Source organism: Pavona decussata, unplaced genomic scaffold, assembly GCF_977016875.1.
Source record: "Pavona decussata unplaced genomic scaffold, jaPavDecu1.1 SCAFFOLD_127, whole genome shotgun sequence".
Classification (NCBI taxonomy): domain Eukaryota; kingdom Metazoa; phylum Cnidaria; class Anthozoa; order Scleractinia; family Agariciidae; genus Pavona; species Pavona decussata.
This window is the reverse complement of record NW_028145541.1, coordinates 1275745-1297500: the sequence shown is the minus strand read 5'-3', so window position 1 is coordinate 1297500 and position 21756 is coordinate 1275745. Positions and strand designations below refer to the sequence as shown.

The window sequence follows — 21756 nt, the reverse complement described above, 5'->3', positions numbered from 1 at the left end:
TCTCGTACCTGTCGTACCTGGAGTGTTCGTTCCCTTAAACCAACGATCGAGAAACGAGCGTGGGCAGTAAGGAGCGAGGACTCGAGGTGCGAGATTGGGTCAAGTTCGGGTTTAGTTAGACAACATCCTCGCATGCGCGCTTGATTAAGTTCTTTGAGTCGACCCTCTCTCGAACGCCATAATGAAATTACGCCCTGCAATCACTAAACCTACAGTAATTCTCTATTCTGTGGTCTGCTTTGCAAGAGTACAGGCTCTCAACACTCTAATATTAATTTGCAAAATCGTCTCGATGACATAAGTGAGTTTGTCTCCGGGTACCAGGGTATGGTGGCACAAATCATCGTAATTCAGAAGGTGTTTTTTGCAGTCGTTCTCTACCTTCCGATAGCCTGCAAAAGCCTTTTCCAAAGGAGTTACACAACACTCGGTCATCGCCGCAAGAACCAGCTGCAATATTTATGTTACATCACTTCAGCGAGAAATTCTGGACCTTCTAAAAAGGGACACTCCCTCTCCACCCTCCCCCTTCTTCACCACCAATCCTCCCCCCTCCCCCACAACCACCAGTCACGGCGAAACGCTCTCGTAACCAGACCCCACTCTGCTGTGGTCCATGCCACCCACAAGCTCTACAATTTTTACATCTGAATTATAAACATGTTCATTCTCCTAACTGTTTCCTTTATATTTTGTATAGCACTAATTAGGAGAATTTCTTTAGATATCAAAACACACCTTTGGCGATGATTTTGTTTATTCTCATAACCTGTGTGTTTGATCAAGTAAGGACATTGTAAGGAGAATTTACATGCTTGTCACTACTGGGGTTTGGAGGGTTAAGGTAATTTGACTCCATGTGGGATTTATTACGAGCAACACGTCTTGTAACTACAACATTGTACCAGTCTGGTGACTTCTTCACCATGCCATCAATTCAATTGCTAAGTTACCTTGTCAATCTGTTTATTTCTGCCAACTTCCGCCACATCACGCCAGGCGTCAATGATAAGCTGTCTCAAATACGGTTGTGTCACCTCGTCAATGATGCCGTTGATCAAACCATCATCCTTGTATTGCTGTACAGCCTCGGACACCTACGATGTAAAACAGAGCTCGTAAAACAGAGTTTAAGGGTGCGTTCGATTGACACTATTCCGGAAAAAAGCTCAATCAAACACAGCCTAATTTTAAACGGAATGCATGAAGTGATTACCGTGTAGCATGAAAATTTTGCGGGTTCTAATTTTTGCGGATTTTGCGGATTGAACTCGATCCGCAAAAATTACTTCCCGCAGAAAAAAACACCAGCAAAATAAAACGCCGCAAAAATTAACTCCCTTCAGTCAAATTAAAAACTCCTCTTTTAATAGATACATTGGACTTAAACAGACCAACCATGCTCTACCGGCGCTTCTGCAGCGGCCTGCACAGAATTTATTTCAACTCTTGAAACTGCAACTGAACAAGAGTGTTATTATCATCGACTGAGTCTGCCTGATTGCGTTACAGTAGGGCAAAGTGTTTCAATTTTAGCAGGCCGCTCCCAGTTAGGTTTCAAAGTTGTATACTTGCTACATCTTTCACTCGAAAGCCCCTCTGTATGCCTAGAAAGGTTTCAGCTACGGGTAATTCAAACATCCATACTGCTTTCTTATAAAATAATATAGTGTTTGGTTGTGCGTAGTAGGCCAGGTAGGCTTTTTGTTTTGTTTCGTTGTTGTTCAGTCCCTTTACGCAGTAAGGTATTACAGTGATATGGCTCTAATATGTAAGTAGAGCGAACTTGACTCAACATACCGTACAATAAAAGTTAAAAGTATTAAGGTTTCTTCCACTTAAGTGTTCTGCTACTTGAACAGAGCATCGCAAAAATTAGTTCCCAGCAAAAATTTCAGTCATCTCGAACCGCAAAAATTTGTTCCCGCAAACCACAAAAACTCGCCAATCCGCAAAATAAAACTCCCGCAAACTTTTCGTGCTACACGGTAGCCACATCCCCAGGGACACAGCGCGCACGGTATTGTGGACCTGGAGCGTTACTAAGACCACGTTATATTTAACAAATCGACGGCAGTTTTCTGTGGTCTGTACTCTTTTAGTATAAATCTACTAGTGTTCTATCACGAATGCTGTTCCCTGATTGGCTACGCTACTCGCTATCTATTTAACAATTAGATTATGAGCTCGAGATTTCTATCGCGTGATAGTTGATGAGGGCGAAGCCCGAATAAACTATCACGCATAGAAATCGAGAGCGAATAATCTAATTGTTTTAGTATAAATCTACTAGTCGTTCAAAACTAAACAAGTAAATTATCTATTTCCTCATCGCAGACACTTCGAAAACGCGAAGAAGCGGGCGCCATTTTGTTGAAAATCGCTACTCACTATCTATCACAGAATAGATAGCGAGTAGCGTAGCCAATCAGAGAACGGCATTCGTGATAGAACACTAGTAGATTTATACTAATCCGTAATAGATAGTGAGTAGCGGTTTTCAACAAAATGGCGGCCACTTCATCGCGTTTTCGAAGTGTCTGCGATGAGGATATAGATAATTTACTTCTTTACTTTTGAGCGACTAGTAGATTTATACTAAAACAATTAGATTATTCGCTCTCGATTTCTATTGCGTGATAGCTGACAGAAATCTCGAGCTCAAAATAAAATTGTTAAATAGACCATAAAATGACGTTTTAAACTGTTCAAAACTCAAGTGGAACAACCGCCAGCCGCAGGCAAGTGGTTTCAATGCCATGCAACGGGAATGGAATGCAGACTCGAAATGGCGGTAGGGAGCGAAATTAAACCGTGATAAGCCAAATTCGAAAACCCATACTGCCGGTTTTGATGTAAGAATTGACCAAAAATTTACATATATTTATATCTCAGTTGACAAAATGACATTCCTTCAACAAATCTGTCAGTTTTGATGTAAGGATTGACCAAAAATTTACATATTTGTATCCGTTGACAAAATGACATCGCAACGATTCAACACACCTCTTCATAAAATGTTACCGATCCAAGCCTAACAATGGAAGAGATATACAGCAGGAACAACAAGCTTGTAAATAAATCCTTCAATGTGACGGGATGGCGGGATGACGTGAGAACGAACAGCGGGAATTCTGGGAATTAGTGAGTTTGTCATACACGCATGACCGCGCGCGCATGAAATGCCTCAGGCAGCCGGGGAGGGTAGAATCGACCAAAATTTACATACACCTCATGTTATGGTATTGATTAAACCTTCCGGTTTATTAAATGGAACGGACTATGCCAGCTAAAATCATGAATTTTATAAGAAGAGCGGACACAAAAGAATACTGAACGACAACATTGCAGCTTTCAGCGGGTATGGCAATAGACTGTAAGCGCTATAGTTTTTCAATCAATGAATGAATCAACCAATCAGTAATTTATGTTAACATGTTACGTCTAGAAGTTTAGAAACTCGTTCAAGATACGAACGTGCATAAATAAAATATATGATATCACACATTCAGATCAATCGATATAAAAAGTTACAAAAATCGAGTAATGTAAACTATAAATCTATAAAAAAAAACGTCCTAAAAATTTTCAAACACAAAGTTCGCTTTGAAAATCATTTACATCGCTTGCAACACAAATGGCGAAGGCAAACAGTTCCATAACGTAGATAACAAATAAGTGAAGGAATTCTTCTTAACTCAAAGATTAAAACAAGGCAGCTCTAACGTTGAGCCCTCACCTCTTAACCCATATGGGGTTTGCTAAGGTTCCGTAGAAATTACTACAGTGTATTAATAAAATACTGAAGCGTGACCTTTTGTGACTAAGAACACAGCATTATGAAAGTTTTGCGTGACTTGATATTTTTATTCAAATACATTTCACGAAAAATAACTTGTAAGCCCAGCTAAAGCCTTATATCTATGAGTCATCAAAAAAATTCCTACTCAGTCCTTCACTGACTTGCTAAGAATTACAATCCTTTAACTACGCCGTCAAATGGCTTTTCAGCTAAGCAGCATCGCTGTTTTTACCGCGCTGTTGTACTTTTCAACCTGTGGATCCCAAACAACAAAGCCCACCAAACATGGCGAGATCTACCGCGCTAAAAGTGAGATCGACTCGCTGATTTTCAAGTTGACTCTGGATTTGAACACCTTCAACGAAAAGAAAAATCTTGCCGCAACAATGCAGAAAGACGCCAACAAATTGGCTCGAATCGCCGAAGAAGAAATCGCCTTGTTGAAACCAGTACAGCGTCTTCTGGAAAAACTTGCAAAAGGAAACACTTCGCATGGATATCCCAGCTGTATGGCGGAACGGACAGGGAAAATACAAGTACGAATTGAGGCGACAGGATCCTCTCTGCCTAAACACTACACTATAGCTGTACCAGGTACGAAATTTTAGGATGTTTTTTATCAGCATTATCTAAGGAAATACTCTTTACATTTTTGACGGCTAAACATGGAACCAGCCTAGAATCTCTTGAAAAAGATTACAAGGAACAACATCCAAAAAGGTGACGGTGCGCTTTGAAACAGAACCAAAAAAATCAAACCTTAACGAAAAGGAGATTTTTCATCCCGAAACGCTGACTTATTACAGATACAACGAAAAACGAGGTTGAACTTTCTAAGTATAATTAAGTTTTAGGCAGATTGGCTATTTGGAGTCTGAATAAAATCCATAAGAATCACTATAAATTTAAAACTTCTGCCGTTGCGCAGTACTTCCTTATGTTATTTTTAAGTATACTGTGTAAGATGATTCTGAACCGTTACCCATCAAACGAAAGCAAATTAGCAATTTGTCACTTTTTGAGTCTGTAAATGAAATCCTAAACTATTTATCAATACTTCCTTTGGTACTGCTTACTTGCTGTACAACGTGACTTTAGGTTTTGACTCCATGGATAAAATACTTTCCTGCAGTCCTGTTTATTACGCTGTCCAAGGTGATTCTAACTTTTGAGTCTGTGGATGAAATCCTAAAGTGTGACCATTCAAATGAAAGCTACTGAGCAGTACTTTCCTGCGGTGCTGATTACGCGTACAAGGCGGTTCTAACTTTTGAGTTGGTGGATTAAATCCTAAAGTGTGATCATTAAAATAAAAGCTATTGAGCAGTACTTTCGTGTGGTGCTCTTTTCTAGATAACTTTATTACATCACATTTAGGATATCTCTAATAAAAGACACAGCCCCAAATTAAAATGTAAGCACAAAAACTCAGATACACCAAAATAACAAATGCTGTACAAGATGATTATAACGTTTGACTCTGTGCATGGAAGCCTCAAGTGTGACCATTAAAATACTAGCTCTAAGGCTTCTTTTTGTCGTTTAATTTTGTTTCGTTTAATCGTCAGAGACTCCCTATCTATCGTTTCCTAAGAATTTCAAAAAGCAGTTGAAGTGTCATAAGTCCCTGCGACACTTTTCAGATATTTGTTACACTGATTGACACGAATTTTATTTTTCTCAGTTAATCACCGAGAACTGATAGATCGTGGATTAACACGTGACAATCGTGACGACTTGCAAGTCTATTACCATGACAACGGACAGCGCCCCGTTCAAGTTGACCGCGTCATTAGTGGCCTGGGAACAACGACTGCCACTGTCCAGTTCAGACTGCAGGCTCCTATCTCAGCCAGCACTGTTGATGATTCCTCTTATTCCTTAGTGTTTGGTGCTGCGGTCCGCGGCAGTGCCATGGACAATCCTGACAAAGTGTTCGCCTTCTATGACGATTTCTCGAGTTCAACACTGAAAAAAGAATGGGTGAAAAACTGGGGGAAATGGAGCGTGCAAAACGGACGATTGTTGGGAAGCACAATGCAGAGTAAAGATCTGAATAGAGATCGCGTTGAGATTGGATTGTATGTTAAATCAGGTTTTCGGTGGAAAGATGTCGAAGTAGACCTTGACTTGATGGAGACTGGCAAAACAAGAAGTTTGACCGGACCATTTCTCCGAGTCAGCAATGTAAATCCCAGCAAAACCACGGGATGGCGGTTTGGGTACTACCCACCTCACGCGAAAACTGTCGGCATGAGACCACAAGCTAACAACAGAGATGGTGGATGGAAATACCAAGGAAAGCTACCCACAGCCTTTATATTAAACAAGTGGTTTCACTTCAAGTATCGAGTGGTGGGAGACAGATTCTGGCAGTGGGCGAACGGCAAACTTGTACACGACAATGTGCAAGTGGGCAAGGAGTGGAAAATTGCTGCAGGCACCCTAGGGCTGGGATGTTATAGGTCTCCGCACAACTGTAAAACACTTTATGACAACATCAAGGTAACATTCCTGGTTGCCACTGCCCCAAATATCACCCTGGGAAGGATTCAACCTTTCATTCCTACCCAAAGTTCTCTCCTGGGTGAAAAGAAGCTTCCTGCTGACTCGTGTAAGCAGATCCATGATGCAAGTCTCGCCAACAACAAACCACGCGCCATAAATGGCGTTTATTGGATCAAGACAGACCTCCAAGGAAGCTCAGCAGTGCAGACTTACTGCGACATGAAAAATGGTGGCTGGACTCTCGTGGGCAAAATCAGCGGAAGAGTGGGCAATATTTACAACACATGGCTGGTGTCTAACCACAACACTGCAGCGCTGAAGACTTCAAAGATCACAAAACACAAACAGTTTGCCTGCATTGACGCACGCAGTTTGGCAGTAGAGGAGGCGTCCATGGTTCTGCTGTCCAGCGGTGAGAGATTAGATGGTTTGGGGAACAAGTGGGTGATGTGGCGGTTACCTGGTGACAGAGAAAAAACCTCGTTTTGGAAACATTCTGTTGGATCATCAGCTGTGAAGGCGGCTGTACAGACACCTGTTATGGTGTATGCTTGGAATGGAAACAAGAAGGTCAGACTATTCCACTTGATTTGCAGCGAATTTAAGCTCATGTTTTTCTCTGTTTCAAAACTGCAAATCTTAATGTTGAAATGTTTCATAACTGTTGACATGTAATTTCTCGGGGTTATGCGTTGTATTTTCCTTAAATGATGGTATATTTTCCACATATAAACGCCGCCCAGAGTTCTGAGTCAGACGGAAAATATAGCTTTTTGTCGGAACCTTTATTGCAGTTGTTTTGGATACCCGAGTGCTTATTTCCAAAAAATAAAAGCAAACAAACAATTAAAAAGGATAAAAGAGGTTTTTTTTACAGGTTGTGCCTTCTGGAGTCGTTTCTATGAGTACGACTAGTTTTTTATGCGTATCCGTCAGCTACAAACAAAAAGACAAATATGGCTGGTGTTGAAGGCTGTATCTTAAATTGTAAGGCGTATTTTGTGGATATGCGTGAGACACACGATGGTTGGGCTAAAAAAACGTGAACCACCAAACAAATGCTGAACCAAACACAATGGGGAAAGATTTCTTTGACACATTTTTCTCGTCTTTTTCATACAGATTTGCTACCAAAATAAGTTCGGGATGATGCCTTATGTTGCACACGGGGGATCATATCCTTATGCCTCATACGACGCAGCTGGTCATAGCAAAACAAACGACTACTGTATGGTTGTGGGGGTCATGACTAAAGGCTCCACTGCGCATGGCTGGTCACAGAATGCCAATGGTTACGACAGTCCACGCAGCGATTCTGATTGGCCAAACAGATCATACTCGCACCAGTCCCCGCACTTGACGATCTGGCTCAAGTAGCATTTTTCTTTTTGCTTTGCTTTGCTTTGCTTTGCGGGTTTATAGTAAGTTGGTGAAGGTGTTAATTCCTTTAGAAAAGAAACGAACATTTTAGTTCATTACGTTTTGTTGTAGAAGAGAAAGTTTGCAACTGACGTTTTTCACTTAAACATTTATTGAACAAGGATGACAAATTATTTTTAGAAAAGCTATTATCTCCTGATTCTTATATTGTATGGTGTAAAGATTTTTAGAAAAGCTGATTTTGTGATCTTTTGGTAAAGAAACAGAGAAAAATAAAACATTCTCAAATTAAACAATTTTTCCTGGTTAGGACGAATCAAGATCGTAGAAAACAAAGTAGATACTAAACAAAGAGTTATGGAATAAATGAAAATTTTGTTGCAGGATTTTTTTAAGGTGCTGTTGAAGTAAATTTATTTTCGTTTCTGCGCAAGCTCTGCTATGCTGTATGAAAAACAACAAAAACAACAAAAAATCAATAAAATGGTGTTGGGTAAAATTTGTGCAGTCTTACTTTACAAAACGAAAAGTACTATGATATCATATCCTTTGCTATTAACAGTCCCACAATTCCTCCCCGGCAGAGGTTTGATTCACGCTTCCGGTGTTGATGAACAAAACCACAAGCCAACACTCCACGCTCGCTAAGCGAGTTCCCGCGAGGAAGGAGGCTCTCGCCCGCGTTTATGAATCCATATCATCCCTGATGGACAAGAGGAGCAGCTAATATGTTTTCTATTGTTCCTACGAAGTTTAATAACATGACTTGAGGTCCCCTTTTATATAAAATTTAATTTCGCTTGTTTGTTTATGTTCACGTTTGTATTTTGAAAAGAAAACTTGTAAAGAGAAAAGTAATTCAATAACGCCGGAAGTAAGTTGGAGGGATGCGAGACTTTTAACGCTGGATATGGTATAAATACATTCGGTTAAATCGAGCTAGGAATATAAACCTTAAGGCTCTGGATGGCGGATTTAGGACGAAAATTTAAGACGCATGTTGTTTATTTAAAGTACGGCTGCCTTCACTCACTACGGACAAGAACAGGCGTCTGTAAACAGGGTGACAGTGGAAAGCTCCGTTCGAGAAACCATTTTTAGACACAGAAACTCTGACAGCTTATTTACGGTCGGATGCTGGACGAAAACATCATCAGAACAAACAACATTTTGGAGCCGGCGGAAGGCAAATATTGCGCAGAAATCTTTCTCGAGAAGCACACCACCTGAACATATGAAGTTAACTCACACCATGCAAAGGGAATCGAATGTAGATTCGGAATGGCGGTGAGGAGGGATATTAAACCGTGGTAAGTGAGATTCGAAAATTCATTTTGTTTTCTTCAACAAATCAGACGGCAAATAAATTCAAGTTTTGATGTACCAATCGGGCAAAATTTACATATACGTGTATCTGTTGACAAATGACATTGCAGCCATTCAACGCACCCCTTCATAAAATGTAAGATCTTGATTTCCGAAAACCGTGAAAACCATAGGCTGTTTCTCAGACACAAACTGAAGCTGACAACAGAAGACTGACCAAGATTAACGCAACTCTTAACAAACATGGCGATAAACTTTTAGCAGTGAAGGTTCTGTAGAATTCAATTTAAAAGAAAGCGTGACCTTTACTAACAATGAACACAACGAGCGTGACAGTCTTTTACGTAACGCTTTCTTTGTTTATCGTAATGCATTTCACGAAAAATAACTTGTAAGCCCAACTTCCGCTGATTTCAAAAAATTATGCGTCATATATAGAAAGTTTTTAGTCAGTCCTTGTAGACATTCTAAGTATTCTCAACAATTTTCATCGTTTCTGGCTTCTAACTGCTCCCTCCAATGGGTTTTCAGCTAAGCAGCATCGCTGTTTTTACCGCGCTGTTGTACTTTTCAACCTGTGGATCCCAACCAACAAAGCCCTCCAAGCATAGCAAGATCTACCGCGCTAAAAGTGAGATCGACTCGCTGATTTTCAAGTTGACTCTGGATTTGAACACCTTCAACGAAAAGAAAAATCTTGCCGCAACAATGCAGAAAGACGCCAACAAATTGGCTCGAATCGCCGAAGAAGAACTGAATCGCCTTGTTGAAACCAGTACAGCGTCTTCTGGAAAAACTTGCAAAAGGAAACACTTCGCATGGATATCCGAGCTGTATGGCGGAACGAACAGGGAAAATACAAGTACGAATTGAGGCGACTGGATCCTCTCTGCCTAAACACTACACTATAGCTGTGCCAGGTATGAAATTTTGGGATGTTTTTTAGCAGTGTTATGTAAGGAAATATTCTTTACATTTTTCACGGCTAAACATGGAATCAGCTGAAAATCTGTTAAAAAAAATCGCAAGGAACAACATCTAAAAAAGCGACAGTACTTTCCTTGGTAGTGCTTACCTTCTGTACAACGTGGTTCTAACTTTTGACTCTGGGGATAAAATACTTGTCTAGGGTACTGTTTATTATGCTTTACAAGGTGGTCTTACCTTTTGAGTCTAAGAATGAAATCCTACAGTGTGACAATTCATATGAAAGCTATTCACCAGTACTCTCATGTGGGGCTGTTTATTACATCACATTTAGGATATCTCTAACAAAAAATGCAGCCCCAAATTTATTTAAAAGTAAACATAAGAGCGTTATTTTAAGAACTAAGATACACCAAAATAACAAATGCTGTAAAAGGTGTTCCTAACTTTTCACTCTGTGCATGGAAGCCTCAAGTGTGACCATTCAAATACTAGCTTTTAGGTTTCTTTTTGCTGTTTAGTTTCGATTCCTGTCTTCGTCAGAGACTCTGGCTTCCTAGCCCTCCTCTCCTGAGAATTTCTTAAAGGAGTTGAGGTGTCACAAGTCCCTGTGACCTTTTTTCAGATATTTGTTACACTCATTGACATGAATTTTATTTTCCTCAGTTAATCACCGAGATCTGATAGATCGTGGATTAACACGTGACAATGGTGACGACTTGCAAGTCTATTACCATGACAACGGACAGCGCCCCATTCAAGTTGACCGCGTCATAAGTGGCCTGGGAACAAAATCTGCCACTGTCCAGTTCAGACTGCAGGCTCCTATCTCAGCCAACACTGTTGATGATTCCTCTTATTCCTTAGTGTTTGGTGCTACGGTCAGCGGCAGTGCCATGGATAATCCTGAAAAAGTGTTCGCCTTCTATGACGATTTCTCGAGCTCAACACTGAAAAAAGAATGGGTGAAAAACTGGGGAAAATGGAGCGTGCAAAACGGACGATTGCTGGGAAGCACAATGCAGAGTAAAGATCTGGGCAGAGATAACGTTGAGGTTGGATTGTATCTTCAATCAGGTTTTCAGTGGAAAGACGTCGAGGTAGAGCTTGACTTAATGGAGACTGGAAAACACAGTAGTGCTCCTGGACCTCTTCTCCGAGTCAGCAATGTGAATCCTAGCAAAACGACAGCATGGTGGTTTGAGTACTACCCACGTCAAGCGGAAACTGTCTGCATGAGACCACAAGCTAACAACAGAGATGGCGATTGGAAATACAAAGGAAAGTTACCCACAGCCTTTATATTAAACAAGTGGTTTCACTTTAAGTATCGAGTGGTGGGAGAAAGATTCTGGCAGTGGGCGAACGGCAAACATGTACACGACAATGTGCAAGTGGGCAAGGAGTGGAAAATAGCTGCAGGCACTCTGGGGCTGGGATGTAACAGGTCCCCGCACAACTGCAAAACACTTTATGACAACATCAAGGTAACATTCCTGGTTGCCACTGCCCCAAAGATCACCCTGGGAAGGACTCAACCTTTCATTCCTACCCAAAGTTCTCTCCTGGGTGAAAAGAAGCTTCCTGCTGACTCGTGTAAGCAGATCCATGATGCAAGCCTCGCCAACAACAAACCACGCGCCAAGAATAACGTTTATTGGATCAAGACAGATCTCCAAGGAAGTTCAGCAGTGCAGACTTACTGCGACATGAAAAATGGCGGCTGGACTCTCGTGGGCAAAATCAGCGGAAGAGTGGGCAACATTTACAACACATGGCTGGTGTCTAACCACAACACTGCAGCGCTGAAGACTCCAAAGATCACAAAACACAAACAGTTTGCCTGCATTGACGCTCGCAGTTTGGCAGTAGAGGAGGCGTCCATGGTTCTGCTGTCCAGCGGTGAGAGAGTGGATGGTTTGGGGAGCAAGTGGGTGATGTGGCGGTTGCCTGGTGATAGAGAAAAAGCCTCGTTTTGGAAACATTCTGTTGGACCATCAGCTGTGAAGGCGGCTGTACAGACACCTGTTATGGTGTATGCTTGGAATGGAAACAAAAAGGTCAGATGATTTCACTTGATTTTCCAGATTATTTAAACTTCCGTTTTTCTCTGTTTCAAAACTGCTATTCTTTAAGTTAAAATATTTCATAACTATATTTACATGTAATTCGTTGGGGTTTTACAATGTGTTGCCTTGAATAATGACACGTTTTCCATATCGAAACGTCGTACAAAATTCTGGCACAGACGGGGAATAAAGCTCTTTTTCCGGAACCTTTATTGCAGCTGTTTTTGGATATCGGAGTGCTTGTTTCGGAAAAATTGTAAAAAAAAAAAAAGAAAAAAAAGTAGAAAAAAAAAATGAAAGAAAGGAAAAAAAAAGATCAAACGGGTTTTTGGTACATTGTGCATTCTAAATTTACTTAAATGTGTACAGCTACATCTTAAAAAGAGAAACATATCCTATAGACAACAGACTTCAATAAGTATAAAGTACTGGCGCGTAGATTTTAATTTGCATGGAATACAATGATTGGGCTGAAACGTGAACCACCAAACACATATAACCTCAGGAGGAAAGATTTCCTTGACACATTTCTCTCCTCTTTTTCATACAGATTTGCTACCAGAACAAATTCGGGATAATGCCTCTTGCTGGACATGGAGGATCATATCCTTATGCCTCATACAACACAGCTCGTAACACAAAAGCAAACGACTACTGTATGGCTGTGGGGGTCATGACTAAAGGCTCCACTGCGCATGGCTGGTCACAGAATGCCAATGGTTACGACAGTCCACGCAGCGATTCTGATTGGCCAAACAGATCATACTCGCACCAGTCCCCCCATTTGACGGTCTGGCTCAAGTAGCATTTTTTGTTTTGCTTTGCTTTGCTTTGCTTTGCTTTTGGGAGTTTATAGTAAGTTGGTGAAGGTCTTAATTCCTTTAGGAAACAAACGACCATTTTAGTTCATTAGGTTTTGTTGTAGAAAAGAATGTCTGCAACTGACGTTTTTCACTTAAACATTAATTGATCAAAGATGACAAATTATTTTTTGAAAAATTAGTTTGGCGTAAAGATTTTGAGAAAAGCTGATTTTTGTGATCTTTTGGTAAAGAAACAGAGGAAAGTAAAACATTCTCAAATTGAACAGTTTTTCCTGGTTAGGACGAATCAAGATCTAAGGAAACAAAGTAGATACTAAACAAAGACTTTTATGGGAGAAATGAAAATTTTTTTGCAGGATTCTTTTAAGGTGTTGCTGAAGTAAATTCAGTTTCGTTTCTACGCAAGCTGTGCTATGCTGTATGAAAAACAAACAAAAAAAATCAATAAAATGGTGTTGGGTAAAAATTGTACAAAGTCTTGCTTCAGAAAACGAAAAGAACCATCATATGCTTTGCTATTAACTCTTCCACAATTTCTCCCTGGAAAAGGTTTTTTGCACGCTTCCGGTGTTCATGAACAGAACCAGATGCCAACACTCCACGCACGCTAGGCAAGTTCGCGCGAGGAAGGAGACTTTCGCGCGCGTTCGTGAACCGTATCATCCCTGATGGACAAGAGGAAAAGCTTATATCTTTTCTATTGTTCCTACGAAGTTAAATAACATGACTTGAGGTCCCCTTTTATATAAAATTCGTTTCGCTTGTTTGTTTATGTTCACGTTTGTATTTCGAAAGGAAATAACTTATAAAGGAGCGTTTCTCTCGCTAAATTTAAGAAGATGGGCAACTTTAGAAAAAAAATAAGAAGAATCCCTAGAAATTCCAACCACTTTATAGCATACTAAGGTTTTCACTTGAATTCTGATTTCAATTTGTACCAGAAAATGAGGAGAGAAAAGTAATTCAATAACGCCGAAAGTAAGTTGGAGGGATGCGGAATTTTTAACGCTGGATATGGTATAAAAATATTTGTTTAACTAAGCTAGGAATCTTAAAGTTCGGGATGGCGGATTAGGACGAAAATTAAAGATGAATGTTGTTTATAGAATGTACAGCCGCCTCCACTCACCAAGGAGAAGAACAGGCGCCTGCAAATAGGGTGACAGTGGAAAAAGCAGCGTTCGAGAAACCTTTTATTAGACACAGAAACTCTGACAGCTTATTAAGGGTGGGATGCTTGACGAAAATATCATCAAAACAAACAACATTTTGCCGCCGGAATGCGGGCAAATATTGAAATCTTTGACGAGAAGCACATCAGCCGAACATATGAAGTTAACTCATACCATGCAAAGGGAATCGAATGTAGATTCGGAATGGCGGTATGTGGGGATATTAAACCGTGGTAAGCGAGATTCGAAAATTCATTTTGGTTTCTTCAACAAATCAGACGGCAATTAAATTCAAGTTTTGATGTACCAATCGGGCAAAATTTACATATACGTGTATCGTATCTGTTGACAAAATGACATTGCAGCGATTCAACGCATCCCTTCATAAAATGTTAAGATCTTCATTTCCTAAAACCGTGAAAACCATAGGCTGTTTCTAAGACGAAACTGAAGCTGACAAAAGAAGACTGACCAAGATTAACGCAACTTTTAACAAACATGGCTATAAACTTTTAGTAATGAAGGTTCTGTAGAATTCAAATAGTGAGATAGCGTGACCTTTGTTAACTACGAACACAACGAGCGTGACAGTCTTTTACGTAACGCTTTCTATTTTTATAGAAATGCATTTCACGAAAAATAACTTGTAAGCCTCACTTCCACTGATTTCAAAAATTATGAGTCATACACAGAGAATACTAAGTCAGTCCTTGTAGACTTGCTGAGTATTCTCAACAATCTCAATCATTTCTGACTTCTGACTGTGCCGTTAAATGGCTTTTCAGCTAAGCAGCATCGCTGTTTTTACCGCGCTGTTGTACTTTTCAAGCTGTGGATCCCAACCAACAAAGCCCTCCAAACATGGCGAGATCTACCGCGCTAAAAGCGAGATCGACTCGCTGATTTTCAAGTTGACTCTGGATTTGAACACCTTCAACGAAAAGAAAAATCTTGCCGCATTAATGCAGAAAGACGCCAACAAATTGGCTCGAATCGCTGAAGAGGAAATCGCCTTGTTGAAACCAGTGCGGCGCCTTCTGGAAAAACTTGCAAAAGGAAACACTTCGCACGGATATCCGAGCTGTATGGCGGAACGGACAGGGAAAATACAAGTGCGAATTGAGGCGACAGGATCCTCTCTGCCTAAACACTACACTATAGCTGTACCAGGTATGAAATTTTGGAATGCTTTTTAGCAGTATTATGTAAGGAAATATTCTTTACATTTTAGACGGCTAAACACGGAATCAGCTAAAAACCTATTACAAGAAAATTGCCAGGAACAACATCTAAAAAGGCGACGGTACTTTCTTTGGTACTGCTTACCTTCTGTACAACGTGGTTCTAACTTTTGACTCTTTGGATAAAATACTTGTCTGTGCTGCTGTTTATTATGCTGCACAAGGTGGTTCTAACCTTTGAGTCTGTGGATGAAATCCTCAATTGTGACCACTCAAATGGAAGCAACTGAGCAGTACTTTCCTGTGGTCCTGTTTATGATGCTGTACAAGGTGGTTCTACCTTTTGAGTTTGTGGATGAAATCCTAAATTGTGACCATTCAAATGAAAGCAACTGAGCAGAACTTTTTGTGGTCCTGTGTATTACGCTGTACAAGGTGGTTCTGCTTTTTGGGTCTGTGTATGGAATCCTAAAGTGTGACCATTCAAATGAACGCTATTGAGCAGTACTTTCATGTGGGGCTGTATAATAGATAAGGTTAGGATATCTTTAACAAAAAACACATTCCCAAAATTATTTAAAAGTAAGCATAAAAGCGTTATTATAAAAACTAAGATACACCAAAATAATAAAGGCTGTACAATGTGATTCTAACCATTGAGTCTGTGCATGAAAGCCTTAAGTGTGACCATTCAAATACTGGCTCTTAGCTTGGCTTCTTTTTCTCGTTTCCTTTTGTTTCTCCAGCTTCCTAGCCATCCTTTTCCGAGAATTTCTGTGACCCTGTGACACTTTTAAGATATTTGTTTCACTGATTGACATGAATTATTTTATCCGCAGTTAATCACCGAGAACTGATAGATCGTGGATTAACACGTGACAATGGTGACGACTTTCAAGTATATTACCATGACAACGGACAGCGCCCCGTTCAAGTTGACCGCGTCATTAGCGGCCTGGGAAATAAATTTGCTACTGTCCAGTTCAGACTGCAGGTTCCTATCTCAGCCAACACTGTTGATGATTCCTCTTATTCCTTAGTGTTTGGTGCTGCGGTCAGCGGCAGTGCCATGGATAATCCTGACAAAGTGTTCGCCTTCTATGACAATTTCTCGAGCTCAACACTGAAAAAAGAATGGGTGAAAAACTGGGGAAAATGGAGCGTGCAAAACGGACGATTGCTGGGAAGCACAATGCAGACAAGAGATCCAGGCGGTGTTCCCGTTGAGATCGGATTGTATCTTCAGTCAGGTTTTCAGTGGAAAGACGTCGAGGTAGAGCTTGACTTGATGGAGAGTGGAACAACACGTAGCTCTCCTGGTCCTCTTCTCCGAGTCAGCAATGTGAATCCCAGCAAAACCACAGCATGGTGGTTTCAATACTACCCACCTTACGCGAAAACTGTCTCCATGAGACCACAAGCTAACAACAGAGATGGCAATTGGAAATACAAAGGAAAGCTACCCACAGCCTTTATATTAAACAAGTGGTTTCACTTCAAGTATCGAGTGATGGGAGACAGATTCTGGCAGTGGGCGAACGGCAAACTTGTACACGACAATGTGCAAGTGGGCAAGGAGTGGAAATTAGCTGCAGGCACCCTAGGGCTAGGATGTTCTGGGTCTCCGAACAACTGCAAAACACTTTATGACAACATCAAGGTAACATTCCTGGTTGCCACTGCCCCAAAGATCACCCTGGGAAAGATTCAACATTTCATTCCTACCCAAAGTTCTCTCCTGGGTGAAAAGAAGCTTCCTGCTGACTCGTGTAAGCAGATCCATGATGCAAGTCTCGCTAACAACAAACCACGCGCCAAGAATGGCGTTTATTGGATCAAGACAGACCTCCAAGGAAGCTCAGCAGTACAGACTTACTGCGACATGAAAAATGGTGGCTGGACACTCGTGGGCAAAATCAGCGGAAGAGTGGGCAACATTTACAAGGCATGGCTGGTGTCTAGCCACAACACTGCAGCGTTGAAGACTCCAAAGATCACAAAACACAAACAGTTTGCCTGTATTGACGCGCGCAGTTTGGCAGTAGAGGAGGCGTCCATGGTTCTGCTGTCCAGCGGTGAGAGAGTGGATGGTTTGGGGAGCAAGTGGGTGATGTGGCGGTTGCCTGGTGACAGAGAAAAAGCCTCGTTTTGGAAACATTCTGTTGGACCATCAGCTGTGAAGGCGGCTGTACAGACACCTGTTATGGTGTATACTTGGAATGGAAACAAACAGGTCAGACGATTTTCACTTGATTTTCCAGCGTATTTTAGCTTCTGTTTTTCTCCGTTTTAAAACTGATTATCTTTATGGTAAAATGTTTCATAACTGTTGCCATGTAATTCCTCTGGGTTTTGTGATGTATTTCCCTTGAATCATGACACGTTTTCCATATCTGAATGTCGCGCAGAATTGTGAGTCAGACGGGAAATAAAGCTTTTTATTCGGAACCTTTATTGCGATTGTTTTGGATACCCGATTGCTTATTTCCAAAAAATAAAAGAAACAAACAAACAAACAATAAAGATAACAGAGGTTTTTTACAGGTTATGCCTTCCAGATCCACTTCTATGAGTACGACTCGTGTTTTTATGCGTAACGGTCAGCTACAAATAAAAAATTTAATAAATATGCCTGGTATTGAAACTAGATCTTAAATTGTGAGGCATATTTTGTGGATATGCGTGACACACGATGGTTGGGATGAAAAAACGTGAACCACCAAACAAATGCCGAAACAAAAACAATGGGGAAAGATTTCTTTCACGATTTCTCTCATCCTTTTTATACAGATTTGCAACCAGAACAAGTTCGGGATAATGCCTAACGTTGTACATGGAGGATCATATCCTTATGCCTCATACAACACAGCTGGTAACACAAAAACAAACGACTACTGTATGGCTGTGGGGGTCATGACTAAAGGCTCCACTGCGCATGGCTGGTCACAGGCTGCCAGTGGGTACGACAGTCCAAGCAGCGATTCTGATTGGCCATACAGATCATACTCGCACCATTCCCCCCACTTGACGGTCTGGCTCAAGTAGCACTTTTTGTTTTGCTTCGCTTTGCTTTGCCTTGCGGGTTTATAGTAAGTTGGTGAACGTCTTTTAAGACCTAATTAATTAAAATTCCTTTAGAGAACAATCGAACATGTTAGTTCATTAGGTTTTGTTGTAGAAAAGAACGTTTGCAACAGACGTTTTTCACTTAAAAATTACTTGATCAAGGATGACAAATTATTTTTAGGAAAGCCATTATTTTCTGATTCTTAAGTAAGAAGGTTATTATTGTATGGTGTAAAGATATTGAGAAAAGCTGATTTTGTGATCTTTTGGTAAAGAAACAGAGAAAAATAAAACATTCTCAAATTAAACAGTTTTTCCTGGTTAGGACGGATCAAGATCTTAGGAAACAAAGTAGATACTAAACAAAGACTTTTATGGGATAAATGAAAATTTTGTTGCAGGATTTTCTTAAGGCGTTGCTGAAGTAAATTTAGTGTCGTTTCTGCGCAAGCTGTGCTACGCTGTATGAAAAACAAAAAAAAAATCAATAAAATGCTGTGGTGCTGTTTATTATGCTGTACAAGGTGGTTCTACCTTTTGAGTCTGTGGATGAAATCCTAAATTGTGACCACTCAAATGAAAGCAACTGAGCAGTACTTTTTGTGGTCCTGTGTATTACGCTGTACAAGGTGGTTCTGCTTTTTGGGTCTGTGTATGGAATCCTAAAGTGTGACCATTCAAATGAACGCTATTGAGCAGTACTTTCATGTGGGGCTGTATATTAGATAAGGTTAGGATATCTTTAACGGCCTGGGAACAAAATCTGCCACTGTCCAGTTCAGACTGCAGGCTCCTATCTCAGCCAACACTGTTGATGATTCCTCTTATTCCTTAGTGTTTGGTACTGCGGTCAGCGGCAGCGCCATGGATAATCCAGACAAAGTGTTCGCCTTCTATGACGATTTCTCGAGCTCAACATTGAAAAAAGAATGTGTGAAAAACTGGGGAAAATGGAGCGTGCAAAACGGACGATTGCTGGGAAGCACGATGCAGAGTAATGATCTGGGCAAAGATAACGTTGAGGTTGGATTATATTTTCAATCAGGTTTTCAGTGGAGAGACGTCGATGTAGAGCTTGACTTGAAGGAAATTGGAACAAAAAAATAGCTGTCCTGGACCACATCTGCGTGTCACTAATGTGAATCCCAGCAAAACCACAGCATGGTGGTTTGAATATTGTATAGGTAGTCGCTTCACTTGTACCATGAGACCTGTTGTTAACAACAGAGATGGCAACCGGAAATACAACGGAAAGCTACCCACAGCCTTTACATTAAACAAGTGGTTTCACTTCAAGTATCGAGTGCTGGGAGACAGATTCTGGCAGTGGGCGAACGGCAAACTTGTACACGACAATGTGCAAGTAGGCAAGGAGTGGAAAATACCTGCAGGCACTTTAGGACTGGGATGTCATAACTTTAAACAATACGATTGGAAGACTCTTTATGACAACATTAAAGTGCGCTTCATAGTCGCTACTCCACCTAACATCACCCTGGGAGTTTTCCAGCCAGTAGTTCTCGCCAAAAATCATCTCCTGGGTGAAAAGAAGCTTCCTGCTGACTCGTGTAAGCAGATCCATGATGCAAGTCTCGCTAACAACAAACCACGCGCCAAGAATGGCGTTTATTGGATCAAGACAGACCTCCAAGGAAGCTCAGCAGTGCAGACTTACTGCGACATGAAAAATGGTGGCTGGACTCTCGTGGGCAAAATCAGCGGAAGAGTGGGCAACATCTACAACAAATGGCTGGTGTCTAACCACAACACTGCAGCGCTGAAGACTCCAAAGATCACAAAACACAAACAGTTTGCCTGTATTGACGCGCGCAGTTTGGCAGTACAGGAGGCGTCCATGGTTCTGCTGTCCAGCGGTGAGAGAGTGGATGGTCTGGGGAGCAAGTGGGTGATGTGGCGGTTGCCTGGTGACAGAGAAAAAGCCTCGTTTTGGAAACGTTCTGTTGGATATTCAGCTGTGAAGGCGGCTGTGAACACACCTGTTATGGTGTATGCTTGGAATGGAAACAAAAAGGTCAGACGATTTCACTTGATTTTCCAGCGTATTTTAGCTCAAAACTGCTAATCTTTATGTTAAAATGTTTCAAACTATTCACATGTATTTTTCCCTTGAATGATGATGCAGTTTCCATATCGCGCAGAATTCTGAGTCAGACTGGAAATAAAGCAATTTTTGGAACCTTTGGATACCGAGGCGGTTATTTCGAAACAAAAACAAGACAACAAAACAGTCCGAAAAAATAACAAACAAAACAGGTTTTTTTTTTTAAAAATAGCGCATTTCAGGTTCACTTTTACTTTTTAACACTCAGTCTTTATGCGTATCACTTAGTGACAAATAAAAAAAATATGGTTGGATTGAGACTATATCTAAAATTGTGAAGGTTATCTCGTGGATAACAGAAATGAATAAGTATAAAATACTAGCGCGTAGATATTATTTTGTGTGAAAAACAATGATTGGGTTGTAACGTGTCGAAATCAAAGAAAAGCCGAACTAAACACTTATAACCTCAACGGAGAAAGATTTCCTTGACACATGTCTCCCGTCTTTTTAAAACAGATTTGTTACCAGAACAAGTTCGGGATACTACCTTATGTTACGGACGGGTGATCATATCCTTATGCGTCATACAACACAGCTGGTAATGTCGGCAGAAACGACTACTGTATGGCTGTGGGGGTCATGAGTAAAGGCTCCACTGCGCATGGCTGGTCACAGAATGCCAATGGTTACGACAGTCCAAGCAGCGATTCTGATTGGCCGAACAAGTCATTCAATCACCAGTCCCCCCATTTGACGGTCTGGCTCAAGTAGCATTTTTCTTTTTGCTTCGCTTTGCTTTGCGGGTTTATAGTAGGTTGGTGAAGGTCTTAATTCCTTGAGAAAAGAAACGGACATTTTAGTTCATTAGGTTTTGTTGTAGAAGTAAGAGAACGTTTGGAACAGACGATTTTCACTTAACAATTGATCAAGGATGACAAATTATTTTTAGAAAAGCCATTTCTTAATCAAAGGTCAAGAACATTATTGTACGGTGTATAAAAGATATCGAGAAAACCTGATTTTTGTGAGTGAACTTCTGGTAAAGAAACAGAGAATCAAGATCTCAGGAAACAAAGTAGATACAAAGCAAAGGTTTTATGGGATAAATGAAAATTTTGTTGGAGGATTTTTTTAAGGTGCTGTTGAAGTAAATTTAGTGTCGTTTCTGCGGAAGCTGTGCCATGCTGTATGAAAAACAAAAAAAATCAATAAAATGGTGTTGGGCCAAAGTTGCGCAGAGTCTTGCTTTAGAAAACGAAAAATACTATAATATGCTTTGCTATTAACTGCCACACAATTCCTCCCTCGATAAGCTTTCTCTCACGCTTCTAATGTTCATGAACAGAACCACACGCCAACACTCCATGCACGGTCGCTAAGCGAGTTCCCGCGAAGCAGGCGACTTTCGTGCGCGTTCGTGAATCCATATGATCCCT

General features: G+C 40.8%; 4 protein-coding genes and 1 pseudogene across 10 annotated transcripts in view; 4 read left to right on the top strand and 1 right to left on the bottom strand.

The window, feature by feature from the left end:
• Positions 1 to 21756, bottom strand: part of LOC146469103 (uncharacterized) — a 202370-nt gene that overhangs the window by 160882 nt on the left and 19732 nt on the right. For all 6 annotated transcript variants that reach the window (XR_014867297.1, XR_014867298.1, XR_014867299.1 and 3 more), the window contains exon 8: positions 954 to 1097. Coding sequence is in view for 1 of the 6 variants with exons in the window: in XM_085123770.1 (XP_084979896.1) it covers positions 954 to 1097 (144 nt within the window). In the remaining 5 variants the exon portion in view is untranslated. The remainder of the gene's footprint in view (positions 1 to 953; positions 1098 to 21756) is intronic.
• LOC146469109 (uncharacterized) lies at positions 2656 to 8920 on the top strand. The gene is made up of 3 exons (XM_085123782.1): positions 2656 to 4396; positions 5487 to 6880; positions 7433 to 8920. Exons 1-3 carry the CDS (start codon positions 4000 to 4002, stop codon positions 7685 to 7687), a joined length of 2046 nt encoding a protein of 681 aa, XP_084979908.1. The 5' UTR covers positions 2656 to 3999; the 3' UTR covers positions 7688 to 8920.
• LOC146469108 (uncharacterized) lies at positions 9837 to 13302 on the top strand. Its single transcript, XM_085123779.1, has 3 exons — positions 9837 to 9936; positions 10610 to 12003; positions 12563 to 13302. The coding sequence occupies exons 1-3, from the start codon at positions 9852 to 9854 to the stop codon at positions 12815 to 12817; spliced, it is 1734 nt and encodes a 577-aa protein (XP_084979905.1). The 5' UTR covers positions 9837 to 9851; the 3' UTR covers positions 12818 to 13302.
• Positions 15079 to 18759, top strand: LOC146469107 (uncharacterized). The gene is made up of 3 exons (XM_085123777.1): positions 15079 to 15178; positions 16029 to 17422; positions 17980 to 18759. The coding sequence occupies exons 1-3, from the start codon at positions 15094 to 15096 to the stop codon at positions 18232 to 18234; spliced, it is 1734 nt and encodes a 577-aa protein (XP_084979903.1). The 5' UTR covers positions 15079 to 15093; the 3' UTR covers positions 18235 to 18759.
• On the top strand, positions 18832 to 21539 carry LOC146469106 (uncharacterized; annotated as a pseudogene). The gene is made up of 3 exons (XR_014867287.1): positions 18832 to 18867; positions 18991 to 20287; positions 20837 to 21539. The product of XR_014867287.1 is annotated as an uncharacterized LOC146469106 (transcript).